Source organism: Arachis duranensis, chromosome 4 (genome assembly GCF_000817695.3).
Source record: "Arachis duranensis cultivar V14167 chromosome 4, aradu.V14167.gnm2.J7QH, whole genome shotgun sequence".
NCBI classification, from domain to species: domain Eukaryota; kingdom Viridiplantae; phylum Streptophyta; class Magnoliopsida; order Fabales; family Fabaceae; genus Arachis; species Arachis duranensis.
The window spans coordinates 19,589,527-19,606,514 of NC_029775.3; the positions used below are offsets into that span (position 1 = coordinate 19,589,527).

Sequence of the window (16,988 nt, forward strand, 5' to 3'; positions counted from 1 at the left end):
CACATTACATATTAGATACGGGAAACCGAAACCATACCTTAGCCGATTTTCCCAAGCTCACCCGGAGCACTTCCAAACCACTTATCCACAAGCTCTCAAGGCTTCAATACCTCCAAGAACAGATTTTTCACCACCAAACCCTTTCCAAGCTTTTCAAAATCACCAATCAAGCTCCAATATCCACATATACACAACCTAAGCCACAATCATCATACCCATACACAACATCTCAAAACCCAAACATCATAAAATAATAAAATACACTAGGGTTGAGAATCTTACCACACCCAAAGTCCAAGGAGACAAGATTAACCTTCTCCTTCAAGAGAGTTGGGTCCTATAACATCAAAGAACCCAAAATCTCAACATTTCACCCATGAAACTCGAAAATAAGGGCTGAAATTTCGAACAGAAACTTGTGACTTACCTCAAGATTGATTGTATGGGTTTTGTAGAGCTCTCCGCGGTGAACGTGTGGCCGCAAACGGGGCGGCAATCGGAGCTCTAGATCAAAAGTTATGATGGTTTGAAGATCAAGTGAGAGAAAGAAGTTGAGAGAGAGTTCTTCCCTTCCTCTCCACCATTTCAGCGTGTTTGAGTGTGTTGTGAGGAGAGAGAGTGCTGAAAACTAGGGTTTTGGTTTAGTTTAGTTGGGCCAAGGGCCCACTTTGGGTCCAATTGGCCCGGTTTGGCCCGTTCGGTCCAATCTTGGTCCGAATTCTATAAAATTGGTACCAAAATTCTCGTCTCAATCTCCTCTATCATATTTAACCACAAAAATCACATTTTGGGCTTTCTAGAATAAATTCTCATTTATGGGTTAATTAGCCGTTAATTAATCGGGTTTTACACTCATAAATGTGAAAGATTGGGGGTTTGGGTGAAACGACGTCGTTTTGGGGTGGGAGGACTAATATGTCCTATTTTGAAAAGTTACACGTTTTGGTGTGAGAGGACTAATATGTCCTGTTTTGAAAAGCTACATGCCACGTGTGCGCCCGTAACGGCCAGGTCAGCGCCACGGGAACCACGTCAGCGTTTTCCGTTGAGTCACTTTAACGGAGGGATCAATTTGTCCGCGTTTTGGAAGAGTCAAGGATATGAATGTATTTTCCAATCCTTGAGGACGAAAATGTCCGCAAAAAAAAGGTTAGGTACCTATTTATCCTTTACTCTTAAATTAAATATGTATATTTTGAATGAGAGACATGAACATTGCCATGTTTGTTTCAAACAACTACTATGTTATATACTGGAATATTTCTACCAACTTTGATCAGCAAAAATGGTACATCTTGAAGGCATACAAAAGGTAACTACTTCGTATTCTGAAATTTGAATCGACAAAATACTAAACACTTAATTTATAGATTTATCTCACCAAATCTACATCAATAAAGGAGAATAGCCTTTAATGGAAATAATTGAACCTAATGATCACCTAAACTATGAACTCTAACATCCTTTTTACTTAAAAAAAATCAAAATTTTTAATAGAGAATGATAATTTTCTATTTATGTCTCTTCACCTTTATAATATATTAAATCAACTTAACTAAATCTATATCAAATCCTTTGTCTTGACCAGAAAAATTTACGAAAGAGAAGAATACATTAGAATATAAGAAGCAGGATTTGAGTATAACTTTGCCAAAACTATATCGTCAAATTATCACAAAAATTAATATATTTGAAAAAATTTGAAGAATTGAAGAAAGCAAATAACAAGAAAAAATTAGGAACAAATCCTCATTGTAATGACTCGATACGATATGAAAATCAGTTCCACGAGATCTAATAGCTTTGAACGTAGCTTCAATCGAAGCTTACAAAGACTCGCTAGCTCGCCTTCTTGATCTCCTCAGCAAGCACCACCGAATCTGCGCACAAACCGCACCACCAAATCCGCGCCCAAACTGCACTTTGAGTGCTTCAAGCCGCCGGAGAAAAAGCAGAACCAACGGCACAACCCGCGATAGAAGACAACGCAGAAGCGGGAGATTTAAAGCATTACCTCAACAATCTGAATGAAATCATCACTCTGAGAGCTCAATGAATTTAGAAGTTCTACGATCACCTCGTCCTCTATTCATAACTCCACATCGGCAACGCTTTGACATAGGAGACAACGGCAGCAAGGAGATGAATGACGGCGGTAATGGCATTGAGATTTTAGGATTTTACAAAGGTCCTTCTCTCTCTCCCTCTCCCTCTCTTTCTCGCTCGAGTCCCCTCTTCTAAATGTTAATTTTTTTTTCAATTTTTATTATAGGCTAAAATTTATTTGGGCTAGAAATTTTTTTAGTATTAATTAAATTGTAGGAACTATTGTTAATAATTTAGAGAGGTTTTATAAATTGTGACCATTAAAATATATTATGGAGGTTTATAATAAGTTTCACTAAAAAATTTCTACAAACAAATAAAAATTTTGTAATATTTTTTAAAAAAATTTAGTTTTATTTAAAATACTAAAATATAACTAAATAAAACATTTCGGATAAAAATATAACATTTAAAATATAACAAACAAAATTAAAATTTAATTCAAATATTAAGAACGAAATGATTACTTTACTGTAAATAAAACTGTTACAAAATTTCAGTTTGTATCCCGAGGTTGTTCTGTTTTTGGAACTTTTGCTTCATGGTCAACTTGGCTGTCCTTCTGCAACGTTATCACTTTCTCTTCCTGAGTTGATAGTCTTCATCCAAATTAATTACAAGATTACATCATCTTCTCCAACGTTACTCCACCCATTCTGATTCAAATTCTCTCTCTCATATCCTTCAAATAAAATTCATACTACACTCCTCTCAATCATTGAAACTATCACTTATCAATACTTTCTTTTGTTTTATTTGCTCCTTACTCCGTTATATCCAGACTTCAATCCATGGATGAGATAAGTATAATACAAAAATTCACACTTATGAGAAATATTAGTGAATAAAGGGTCAAATTCGTACTTAAAAAATTACTCGTTTTTAAAATTAATTTTTAAAATCTTTTTAATCAAATTTATTCTTTAAAAAATTATAATTAATCGTGTTAGTCTATTATTTTTTCTGTTGACGGCATCAAAATTTATTAAGGTGACATGTTAAGTGATACTACTACACATATATGAGTTGTAATTGATTATTAGCATGATAAGTTTATGAAATTAGATTAAATCAAAATTTAATTGAGAAAAGAATTTGAAGTATAAGAATCCTTCAATTTGGAGTTGATATATTAATTATTAATTAGGACTACTAGGTGTGTGTTATGGTATCATTTTAACGTGTCACATTAATAAATTTTGATACCGTTAGCAACGGGAGTGACGAAAAAACTAAAATGACCAACTTAACATTTTTAAAGAACAAATTTAATTAAAAAAAATTTAAGAATTAATTTGGAGGATGAATGATTTTTCGAAAACTAATTTGAGAATTTATTCAATATTAGTGTCATGTACCTTAAATATAAAGTTACACAATAATTTTATATAAGTTTAAAAATCTTAAAGATCGAATATTGGTGGTATATGTAATATTTTTATATATTTTTATAAATAAAGACTTATCATATATAATATCACTTCACTTTATTGATTTTAAAGAAGGCTGGTATAATTTGTCCAGATAAATTAAACTCACCTATCTATATATATTATTCTTCTTTCTATAAAACATAAAAAGAAAATAAAGATGATTATATCATTGTAGAATTTTCTGTAGCCTGGGTCCAATCATCCGGAGCTCAAATTTCTTGATATCCCCAGCAATATCCCTCATGGTAGTGTCCAAAACATAGGGGGTTTTCTCATATATGAATTGTGTTGAATTTGCATAGATCTTGCATGATTCTATGTTCTCTGCTATGGTTCCATGGTAATGGTAGTACATGATTATCCCTTTGGTTTCGTGTTTCGTTTGCCCTTCCAAATCCAGCGACCAGTGAACCCCAGATGCATGCAAGTTACGAGGTTGCGCTGCATATTTTCTGTCCCATCTAATTCCTTTCTTTGAGTTCTTGTACACCAGCTTCTCAAAACCCCATTTTCTAAAATAAATAAATTAGTTGTTTTATATTTTTTCATATGAAAATAATGGCTAAGATGTGATCAAATACGTATTATATTAAACATTTGGTCACTTTTGAATAATAACACCGTTATAATTAGGAACATACATTACAAAATACAACCGTTGATTGCGGCACTAGGTCCAGACGTTAAACAATAGTCTGACGAAGGGGTAACAATAATTAGTTAGTAAGAAGTTTATATATACTAAAATTGTAAGAATACGGTGACTATATAACTTTAATAATATTTAAAATTAAGATTATATATTTTTTATATTTTGATAATATTTTTTATTTTTATTTTTTAAATTAACAAATATTATTAACTAAAGGTGACCAAAAATTGATCCACAAATTTAAAGTTGACATGTGAAATGGTTGAATATAATGAGAATTATTTTAGGAATATGTTTTTTTGAATTAGGTTAAAAATGAAAAAAGCTAAGTTATAAAAAAAGAAAAATATAAATACACAGAAGAAAAAAAAATAAAAAAGCTGTGAAGTTAATAAATTATAAATTTTTTATAATTATTTATTTTAATAAATAAAATATTTATTTAATTTATTTAAATAAAAAATTCCATTTTTATTAATTTAACAGCTTTTTTTATCTTTTTTCCTTTCATGTATTTATATTTCTTTCTTCTATAATTTAGGTTTTTCTATTTTAAACGTAATTCACAAAAACGTATTCTTAAACTAATTTTCATTATATTTAACCATTTTACATGTCAACTTTTAATTTATAGTTCAATCTTTGATTACTTTTCGACACCATTGTCTTTGTCTTGATCACCAAAAAACTTCTCTAAATATTACAATACCACCTTATATTTTATATATGTTAGGTTGATTTTTGTTGTTTTTGGAATTCATTAAAAAACACCATGAATTAGAGAAAGAACACCACCATACCTGTAAGTTTTGCCATAATCATAAGAGAGGCAAATATTTGAACTCATCGGCATCTGGAAAAAGGTGAACTGAGAGTATTCAGATTGCGAATCCATAACAGACTTAAGAGTATTGTTTGGTGGAATGTATATATATTCGTCAACATCAAAGAAGAACATCCACTTTGCCATGAATTTATATCTATGTAAACAATCATTCACCACAGTGAACTGATTATGGTAGTAACCATCAAACCTCTCTTGGTCCCTTATGTCATGCAAAGTTATGTACCCAAGCTCCATCCATGGCTTCAATACCTCAAGAACCTGCTTGTGAACGCCGCCAGCATCATAGATCACAAAATGCGACTTTGGACCAAAGAATTTCACATGGTAAGCAATCCATTCGCGGATACGCTGAGGGTTGAGATTTCCGTAGATGGGAGAACCACAGTAATAGTAATCATATTTTGGTGGCGAAGTAAAAATGGAAAAGTTGACGGCATTGGGAGATTCATTGAGAACATCTATTGTATCGGCAACATTGAAATTAGTGTCACCACCACCATTAGTTGAGGCACGGAGCACTAGCTTCCCACCGGTGTTATTGCCATTGACAGGCTCTGAGAAAGTACAGTTGACGACCACAGCAGTGTAGACCCTGCCGAAACCGAAGTCTGGAAGGATCTTGTATCCAACTGTGGAGATTGGTTTTTGAGAGGAGGAAGAAGAAGAAAACCAAATGCATTCATAGGTGGGATTGGAATAGACATGGAGGGGCTTGGAGGCAAGACCGATAATGGCAAAGGTGTTGAGGCCTCCTCTGTATGCTCCCATAGTGATGAAGTTGTATGCTGCCCAACCGTATGGGTTAAAGAGGCGTTTTATGATGCTGGTTTGGAAGGGTTCATGGGAGAGTGAGATAGTTAAGCGACGAGAAGGAAAGAACTGAAGGAATAATGTTGAACAGAGACACAGTAGAAACAGCGTTATGAGAAGAAGAAGAAGAAGGAGTTTCAATTCCTTGGCCATCTCTTTGTTTCGGTACTGCATGGTGTATGTGATTGTTGATTCAACCGTGTATGCATGTCAGATAATTAATATTTATATACAATTAAAACCTCTTTGTTTAAACACATTTTGTTTTCTTTTTGCCATTTTTTATTTTTAAATTTAGTTAATGATTATTTTAAGAATACCATAAACATATTAAAAAATGAATATATACATTGCAAATATGTTAAATAATAATTTAATACCATTAGTTAGTAGTCTAACACCGTTAGTTTAAAGAGATGCTGCTCCTATAAAGACGGGCGACACTTACGTGTTTGCATTATTATTGAACGTATTAATGAATTGATTATTTTTTTAATTATTGAACGTATTAATGAATTGATTATTTTTTAATTTCTTAATAAATTAGAATAAAACAAATTTTTTTTATAACCATAATAATAAACTCAATTTTTTAAGGATCTAATTGTATTTTTAAATTTGTAAGGATTTAAAATATTTATAAAATAAAAAATCAGAGATATATTTATCTTTTTATCAAAAAATTTAAAAATATTCGGTTTAGATTGTATAATTTGATCGGATTAAACCGGATCTAATAATTATAACGCAGAGAATTAACTTTATTATTGTTGCTATAATAAACCGATTTTGTACTAGTTATTAAAAAATAAATTATTAATCAATTTAATAAAGATGTTCAATAATAACATGACACATATAGGTGCTTGTTTGTGCGCTATTATTTTGATAAAATAAGATTTTTTTTAATGAAAAAGATCTTTTTTTAATTTTTAGCGTGTTTGGCAAATTTTTATTAATAAAAGTAAAAGCACTAGAAAAATCAGAAAAACATCTTTTTTGAGAAGCTGTAATTTACATCTTTTTTAAAAGATCTTTTTTTCCTAAAAAAAAGATGTTTTTCATATAATAAATAAACAAAAAAGTACTTTTATATTGTTATACCCAAACATAATTGATAAATAAAAAGATCTTTTGTATGAGATACCCAAACATAAAATTACTTTTTCTTTTTCATAAGATCTTTTAAAAAAGATAACTTAAAGAAAAGATATTTTCTTAAAAGTTCACCCAAACAAGCCCTAAATATCTTAAAAAAAGACATTTTTAATGTCTTTATTAAAGTGATCTCCTTAATTAACAAAGAGTAAAGTATACTTTTTATTCGTTTGACAAAAGTTTTAAAAATACTCCTAAATTTTAGTGTTTTAATTTTGTCCTAAAAATTTTTTATTTGCATTAAATATATTCCTGAGGGCTAATTTTTCAAAATATTTAACCAATTCAACAACAATTTCATAAAAACAATCCTTAACACAAGCAAATCAAGCATAATTTTCATGCATTATTGTTAGATTTGTCTTAAATTTTTTGAAAATTTAGCCGTCGAGTGTATATTTGATGCAAATCAAAACTTTTAGAACAAAATTAAAACAAAATAAAATTTAGGGATATTTTTGAAATTTTTGCCAAATTTCAAGGACAAAAAATATATTTTACCTTTTAACAAAAATGGTATTTGTACATTAAAATTAGCTATTAAAATCAGCTACCAATATATATATGTATAAATATATGTGTGATTTAATTTATTTTTAATATGTATTTAACTTTTAACATATATTTTATATTAATAACTAATTTTAGCGACTGATTTTAGTATATATATAGCATTACTCATAATTTAACACTATATTTTAGCTAATATTTGAATTAATTGCTGAATAAAATAATAAATTATATTGAATATGTAGTATTGTTGTTTACTTAAAGTAACATAAGATTTAGAAATAAATAAATAATTGGCTAAAATATAGTAAAAAAGTAATGATATCAAAGATATCCTTGACTAAGTTTATTTTTAGTACTTACAGTGCATTTGACTTGTATGCATGTGTATAAATGCGTCAATAATGAAGTTTTAATATCATTGACTACATTTACTTTAGTACCTAAAAATGCATCATGAAGTTTTAACACTTTACTACATTGTTTAGTAACACATTTAAAAGAAAAATTATTGACTGTTGTGAAATAAATAAATAAATAAAGAAGACGTAAATATAAAATAGAAAAATAAATATGCTCTTATCTCACTATAATATAAGTAACTTATATATTTATAGATATTATAATTATTGTAGTTTAAAATTACATAGAAATAAAAGAGAAGGAGAGAGTAATATTTGTAACATAAGAAAGGAGAGAGAATTATTTTTATTACTTGTACCTATATGGTTTTAGATCATGTCCTATTTATACATGTATGAAGGGTTTATTTTTCAACGTTCATTTAATGAGATTCTCTTGATAACATGATCAATTATATCTCTTGGTAACATGCTCTTATCACAACACTCTTCATTGGATGTCTATTTAGGATTATTGCCTCGTTAAAACCTTATTAAAGAAAAATCCAGTGAAAAATACCTTAGTGAAAGAAAAAGAGTACAATATCCTTTGTGATGGAGACTGCGTCATTAAGAACCTTGTCAAGAAAAATCCAATGGGAAAAAAACCTGACTAAGGAAAAAAGAGTACAGTCTCCCCCTCTTGCCGACATCATTTAATGTCTCGAAATTGGCGCATCCTAATCTCATGTACCAATCTTTCAAAGGAGGATTTTGGTAGTGACTTTGTGAATAAATCTGCCAGATTGTCACTTGAACGGATCTATTGGACATCAATTATCCCTAGATTTTGAAGATCATGAGTGAAGAAGAATTTGGGAGAAATATGCTTTGTTTTATCACCTTTGATGTATCCGCCTTTAAGTTGAACAATGCATGCTATATTATCTTCAAACAGGACATTTGGAGCTATCTTATGATCAATCAATCCACATGATGACAGAATATATTGAATCAGAATCCTCAGCCAAAAACTCTCGCGACTAGCTTCATTAATCACCAGTATTTCAGCATGATTAGAGAAGGTTGCTGCTATCGTCTGTTTCGTGGACCTCCATGATATAGCTGTACCACCATATGTGAACAGGTATCCTATTTAAGATCTCCCTTTATGTGGATCAGACAAGTATCCGGCATCTGCATAACCAACTAGTTATGACTTGGATCCATAGGGATAAAACAATCCCATATCAACCGTTCCATGAAGATATCAAAAAATTTATTTGATTCCACTCCAATGTCTTCTGGTTGGAAAGGAACTATATCTTGCTAGTAAATTCACCGCGAATGATATGTCAGGTCGCGTATTATTAGCAAGATACATTAGTGCTCCAATGGCACTAAGATATGGTACTTCAGGACCAAGGATATCTTCATTCTCTTCTTTAGGACGGAATTGATCATTTTTCACATCTAAAGATCTTACAATCATTGGGGTACTTAATGAATGTGACTTATCCATATAAAATCTTTTCAAGATCTTTTCTGTGTATGTTGTTTGATGAATAAAGATCCCATTTTTTGTATGCTTGATCTGCAGGCCGAGACAAAATTTAGTCTTTCCAAGATCTTTCATCTCAAACTCTTCCTTTAGAGTTTTTATAATTGTTGAAATTTTTTTAGGAGTTCCAATGATATTTAAATCATCAACGTACACAGCAATAATAATGAATCCAGATGCAGTTTTCTTTATGAAAACACAGGAGCAGATATCATCATTCTTGAATCCGTTTTTGGCCAGATACTCAGTAAGACGATTATACCACATTCGTCCAGATTGATTTAGACCATATAAAGATCTTTGCAATTTAACTGAGTATAACCCTTGCGAATATTCACTGGATGGTTTAGATATCTTTAGTCCTTCAGGGACTTTCATATAGATATCCCGATCTAATGAGCCATACAAATAGACTATTACCACATCCATTAAATGCATATGCAGTTTATGATATGTAGATAAACTGACCAAATAACGCAATGTTATCGCATCTACTATAGGGAAATATGTTTCTTCATAATCTATACCGGGCCTTTGTGAAAAACCTTGTTCCACAAGTCGAGCTTTATAGCGTACAACTTCATTTTTCTCATTTTGTTTCCTCACAAATACCCATCTGTATCCAACAGGTTTTACATCTTTAGGTGTACGGACTACAGGTCCAAAGACTTCACGTTTTGCAAGTGAGTCTAATTCAGCCTTCATGGCGATGGCTTCTTTCCATTTTGTCCAATCATTCCTTTGTCGACATTCTTCGACTGATCTTGGCTCAAGATCCTTACTTTCATGCATGATATTTAATGCCACATTATATGCAAATATTTCATTGACAATTGTCTTATTTCGGTCCCATTTCTCTCCTGTAAAGACATAATTTATCGGGATCTCATCATTTTCACAATTTTAAGGTACCTGAACGTCTTCTGGCGTTAAAATTATATCAGAATTTTGGACAACTGTAGGTGTCTTTACTGTGTCTTTTTCAACAGGAATAGTATTTACCTCTTTTCTCTTTCGAGGATTTTTATCTTTGGAACCGACAGGCCTGCCACGCTTCTGCCGTGTATTTGCTTCAGTGGCTATTTGTTCTACTGGGATATCGATTCGAATTGGGGCATTTTCCGCCCTGCCACGCTTCTGGTGTGAATTTGCTTCAGTAGCTACTTGTCCTACTGGGACATCAATTCGAATTGGGACATTTTTTGCTGGTATATAAGATTTGGTTATCCTCTTTATATCGGAAAATGTATCAGGTAATTCATTTGCTATTCTTTGCAAATGTATAATCTTTAGAACTTCTAGTTCACATTGCCATGATCGAGGATCTAAATGCATCAATGATGATGCATTCCAATTAAGTTCCTTTTCAGGAAGCTTATTCTCTCCCCTTAATGTTGAAAATTTTGATTCATCAAAATGACAATCTGCAAATCGGACTTTAAATACATCTCTCGTTTGTATCTCAAGACACCTTACTATAGAGGGAGAATCATATCCAACATATATCCCCAATTTTCTTTGGAGTCCTATTTTGGTGCGATTAGGTGGTGCAATAGGAACATATATCGCACACCCGAATATTCTTAAATGGGAAACATTTGGCTACTTGCCAAAAGCTAGTTGTATAGAAGAGAACTGATGGTAACTCGTTGGCCTCAAACGAATAAGTGTTGCGGCATGTAAAACAGCATGCCCCCAAACCGAGGTTGGAAGATTTGTTCTTATAAGCAAAGGTCTAGCAATCAATTGGAGGCGTTTAATAAGTGATTCTGCTAACCCATTTTGTGTGTGAACATAAGCTACTAGATGTTCAACACTTATTCCATTAGCCATACAATAAGCATCAAAATCTTGGGAAGTAAATTCACCAGCATTATCAAGACGAATTGCTTTGATTGGATTTTCTGGAAATTGTGCTTTTAGTCGAATAATTTGAGCCAATAATCTCACAAACGCCAGGTTGCGAGAGGACAATAAGCACACATGTGACCATCTCGAAGATGCGTCTATCAGGACCATAAAATATCTAAAAGATCCACATGGTGGATGAATATGTCCACATATATCACCTTGAATTCTAGGAATTCAGGGGACTCAAATCCAACATTTACTGGTGATGGTCTTAAAATTAACTTTCCCTGAGAACATGCAGCACAACAAAATTTACTAGTTTTAAGAATCTTCTGGTTCTTTAGTGAATGTCCATGTGAGTTTTCAATAATTCTCCTCATCATGATTGTTCCCGGATGACCCAATCGGTCGTGCCAAGTTATGAAATCATTTGGACTAGTAAACTTTTGGTTTACAATGGCATGTGATTCAATTGCACTAATCTTGGTATAATATAACCCAGATGAAAGTGAGGGTAATTTTTCTAATATAACTTTCTTATTTGAATCATGAGTTGTGATACATAAGTACTCATGATTTCTCTCATTCATAGTCTCAATATGATATCTATTTCGGCGAATATCTTTAAAGCTCAATAAGTTTCTTCGAGACTTGGTAGACAATAGTGCATTATTTATTATGAATTTTGTTCCTTCAGGAAACAAAATTATAGCTCTTCCAGAGCCTTCTATCACATTGCCCGAGCCAATAATAGTATTAACACATTCTTCTTTTGGCACAAGATGGGTAAAATATATATTACTTTTAAGAATAGTATGCGAACTTGCCTATCCGCAAGGCAAATATCTTCAGAATATATCCTTGCCATTTTTCTTCAAAAACAAATAATAATAATAATAATAAAATGAGTAAAAGTACATGCACATTAAAATTATTCACATGAATACTTAACAAACACACATGTTAAACTATTTCATCATTGATCAAATGGCTAATATTTTCTTCAAGATCCTCAAAGAAATTAGATACATCATAATGAGTGATAGAATTTTCATAATTTGAAACAAAAATTTGTTTCCTTTCCTTTGTCATCTTTTTTCAAGGATGCTTGATAAAGATCAACTAAGTGCCTGGGGGTACGACAGGTACGTGACCAATGGCCATTTCTACCACAACGGAAGCATTTATCCTCAACTGATTTACTTTGTCCATTATTTCTTTCTTTATCCCACTTCTGGTGAGATCCTCTCTTTTGAACATAATTTCTTTTCCTTCCATAATTTTTCTTGTTAGTAAAACCTTGCCATTTACCTCTTCTGGGGTAGTTTGCCGTATTTACTTCAGAAAATGGGACGGCGCTAGCTTGGCGCGCTTCATGATTCTTTTAATAGTAACTCATTGTTGCGCTCAGCAACAAGAAGGTAAGAAATTAGCTCAAAAAAATTTTTAAATCCTTTTTCTCGATTGCTACTGCAGGAGCACATTCGAGGCATGGAAGGTCGAGAAAGCTTTTCCTAACATATCGGGCTTGAGGAAGTATCACATGATTGTACCTTTCTTCAAGGTCTTTCCACATATCTGCAGGATCTTTTAATGTGGGATATTCATTTTTCAATCATACGTCAAGATGACGATGAAGGAAAATCATGACATTGACTTTATCCTTCTGGGATGCATTATTTTTAGCCTTAATGGTATCTCCAAGATCCATTGAATCAAGATGGATTTTAACATTTAGTATCCATGATAAATAATTATTTTCAGATATATCAAGAGTATTATATCCAAGATGAAAGAGTTTCAACATAGTAAAAATTTGTTACTTGAAGTCTTGCTAAAACTTCGTTAGAGCTTTGTGCTGATAACGTGTTGTGAAATAAATAAATAAATAAGGAAGACGTAAATATAAAATAGAGAAATAAATATGCTCTTATCTCACTATAATATAAGTAATCTATATATTTATAGATATTATAATTATTGTAGTTTAAAACCACACAGAAATAAAAGAGAAGGAGAGTATAATATTTGTAACATAAGAAATGAGAGAGAATTATTTTTATTACTTGTACGTATATGGCTTCAGATCATGTCCTATTTATACATGTATGAAAGGTTTATTTTTCAACCTTCATTTAATGAGATTCTCTTGGTAACATGATCAGTTATCATGGAAAAAGGTTAAACCATTCAGTGGACATCCACTTTTGTTCTTATCACAACATTGACTAACATGAAAACTCATTTTTTAAGAATTTTGTGAAGAATTATATGATTTTATTAAAAAGTAAGTATTACATAAATACTTAAAAAGATTTCATGATGAACTTCTTCAAACTTTCTTTAAAAAAATTGGAATAAAAATATTATGTAACTAAGTTAATTTTATAACTACATTTAATATAACATCTCTAAATTCAACCAAATTTCTTACTCACAGAAATCTGTTTACTTGAACAAATAAATTTTTACGGTATAAACAATTTTTTAAAGATAAACATATAATTATTTTAAGAGAAATACAAGTAAAAAACAAAAAAATGTACTTAAATACAAAAAATTTTTTATATTAAACACAAAAATTTTATGACATAAACACAATTTTTAGAGTTTTTATACGTAAAAAAAATAAAAAAAAATCAATTTTACATGATTTTATTAAACGAAAATCAAATATACAAAACTCTTCTTTGATTATTTATATATATAAAAATCAACTTCGAGTACGCAATTTTAAGCCAGAGAGTAAACGTATTAGAAAGAGGTGACGATTAATGAGTTAAATTTCAAATTCAAAATGCACATACATCAGTCTAGGTTAACTTTGTTACATTCATATATAAATGATCTTAGAGAAAATGCTTAAAAGCTAAAATACAATAGTCTGTGACGATTAAGGGCAATTTACGAAAATAAATTAAAATTTTTGGCTTTTAAAATTACAGAAATATAATTTTTATAATTTGGATACGAAAATACAACTTTCTATAAATCTATATAAGCCGTAGAAGAAATCTCACGGATTTGAAATACACGTAAACCGTTGGAGGGGTTCTAACATTTACATTGATGAAGCATTTGGGAAGAAACCGTGGTAGAGGTTCCACGATTTTTGTGAGAATGCAAAACATTGATAAATATGCAAAACACGCACCGAATTCCACTATATGTACCAATCTAGAGTGAGTGGTGTGATAGTAGAGTATCATTTTTATTTCAGTAATTTATCATTTTATTTGTTTTACGCTCAAAAAATTGAAAAGATTCTAAAATAATAATCCAAAATAGAGAGTACATTTGAACTTAGTTAAAAGAAAAAGTTGAGTACACTAAATAGTTGTTGACATGGGCAGGCCTTCGAAATGCTTGTCCCTAGTGATGTTGTAGGCTTGCAACTTCTCTTGAAGCTTTTTTTTCTTTTATTTTGAATTTATCCTTCTTGAGTCACCCAAAAAATTTATTAGTAAATATATGAAATTATATATCATCACTACACCATATCCGGCAAATAGCAGCGGTTATGCATAGGGTTAGCAGCTTTAACCGCTGCCAAACGGATAGCAGCGGTTGATATATCCACTTAAAGATAGCATGCGGCTAAACCATTTGTAGCGGTTAATAACAACCGCTGGAACAACTGCTGCTAAATGGTATTTTGCAACGGTTCTTTTCGCTACAAAATCGTAAGAATATAACTGCTTGAAGATGGCGGTTGTTAACAGGGCATAAGCTGAAGGCTCAATTGCGGAGGGCTATTTATCCGAGGAGATTTTGACATTCTGCTCCATATATTTGGATAATACTGAGACTAGAATCAACCGACCAGCGCGAGTTGACGATCGACCTGTTGATATTACAAACAATACAGGATATACTATGTTTCCTGAAATTGGAAAAGCTTCAGGGGCTGTATCACATTTTGTACTGACCCCAATGGAAAGAGATCAGGCACATCGTCATGTGCTAGTCAATTGCGAGGCCGTCGCTCCATTTATTGAGTAAGTATGCACATATAATCATAAGCACGATTATAACCAATTTCAAACACTCAGTCATTGGACTAATTTCTTGTTATGTTGTAAAGTAAATTTAGGTCAGAAACCAAGCAAAAATTACGGGATCAAACAAGGTCGCACTCTAAGATAGACCGTGTTGTGCATGCAGAATTTCCTCGCCGGTTCAAGCGTGAGGTTCGTAGAAATTTAACCTGACCAACTTATTTGTGCCCTAGAATTATAAATTGTAAATTCCAATTTTTTATACGAACAAACTCTAATTTATGGTGCTCGGTTCCAATGGACAGTACTGTACATTCGAAAGAAATGAAGTTGCTGGCATGTGGTTTCATGCTTCAGGAAAGACGTTTTGGGGTATACAACATCAATGGGTATAAGTTTAGAACTATCACAAAGGAAGATGGGCTGAAAACACAAAATAGTAGAGTTTATGTCTCATCCAATACAAGACGTTATTCCAGCATGCGTGACAACATAGTGGCTGTTGGTAGTGTTCCATATTATGGAAAAATTGTGGACATAATTGAACTGAACTACAGCTGTCATTTCACAGTGGTTTTGTTCAAATGTATTTGGGCTAATACAACTACGAGCAGAGGAATCAAAGAAGACCATCTGGGCCTTACCAACGTTAATTTTGCTCGGCCAATTTACACCGGTGATCGAGAAGATGATGAACCGTACATATTGGCATCAGAAGCTCAGCTCGTGTACTATGTACGTGATGAAGTAGATCAAGAATGGAGTGTAGTGGTTCATGTAAAACCACAAGACTTGTATGACATGGGAGGAGAGAATGAGGATGTTGAAGCTGCTTTTTTTCCTTAGCCCGGGTTGAACATGTCAGCAGCAGGTGACATCAGTGATTTACAGTTGACAAGGGATGATGATATAGAAGACCCAGTAACAGATGTTTCAGATAACATAGATTATGTGGCATAGTGAAAATATGGCAAAACATGTGTAGCATTTTTAAAGTATCTGTGTGTGTTTGATAAGTTTAACATTGGTTATGATGTACGCAGTTTGCTGGTTACATTACTATCTATATTTTTGTATTTGAATTAAGTTTTCATTTCAAGTTGATTTTCATGAATACCACTGGTTCCTCATTTCTTCCAACAATTTTTGCTTTTATAAGTTAGTTGTCAAGACTTTGTTGTTCTCATCATCATTGTTATTGTTCTTAACCGCCAATAAAGAAAATTATGACATCGAGTAAATTATCGTGAATTACAATATTGTTATCATTGACAAATATAGTTAATATAAAATGGTGTTGTAACAGGAGAAATGAAAACGAAATATTTCTCATCATGCTGTGCAGGCATAACATTCGCTAACAAAATGGCTATAGCCTCTCCATTCTCTTTATTGAAACATGCAATTACAGTTGCCAGAGACATATTGTCCCGTAAGTTGAATGTTAGGTCTTGGTTGGAGGCTTTATCAGGTCGATCTTATTCTAATGAATACTTGGAAACGGCGAACAAAGCTACTGTGCAGGTATGTTCTTTAGCCGTACCCTTAAACACTTGAGTTAAACATTATTTGAATAATAAGTATTTTAAGTTGCTATATGCTTACGACATTTAACCGGTGATAGTTGTTCCGTTCATACTAAAATTTGTAGGAACTTCATGAATGAGGATCAAGGTACGATAAGAAATTTGACTATGTTTTTGTGACATTTGTAGTTGGTA

At 31.9% G+C, this 16,988-nt stretch overlaps 1 protein-coding gene across 1 annotated transcript; it reads right to left on the reverse strand.

Moving 5' to 3' along the window:
• Positions 1 to 3,705: 3,705 nt before the first annotated feature.
• On the reverse strand, positions 3,706 to 6,022 carry LOC107483659 (galactan beta-1,4-galactosyltransferase GALS2-like). The gene is made up of 2 exons (XM_016104268.1): positions 4,992 to 6,022; positions 3,706 to 4,051 (listed from the first exon to the last, which is right to left on the reverse strand). Exons 1-2 carry the CDS (start codon positions 6,020 to 6,022, stop codon positions 3,706 to 3,708), a joined length of 1,377 nt encoding a protein of 458 aa, XP_015959754.1.
• Between the last annotated feature and the right edge of the window lie 10,966 nt (positions 6,023 to 16,988).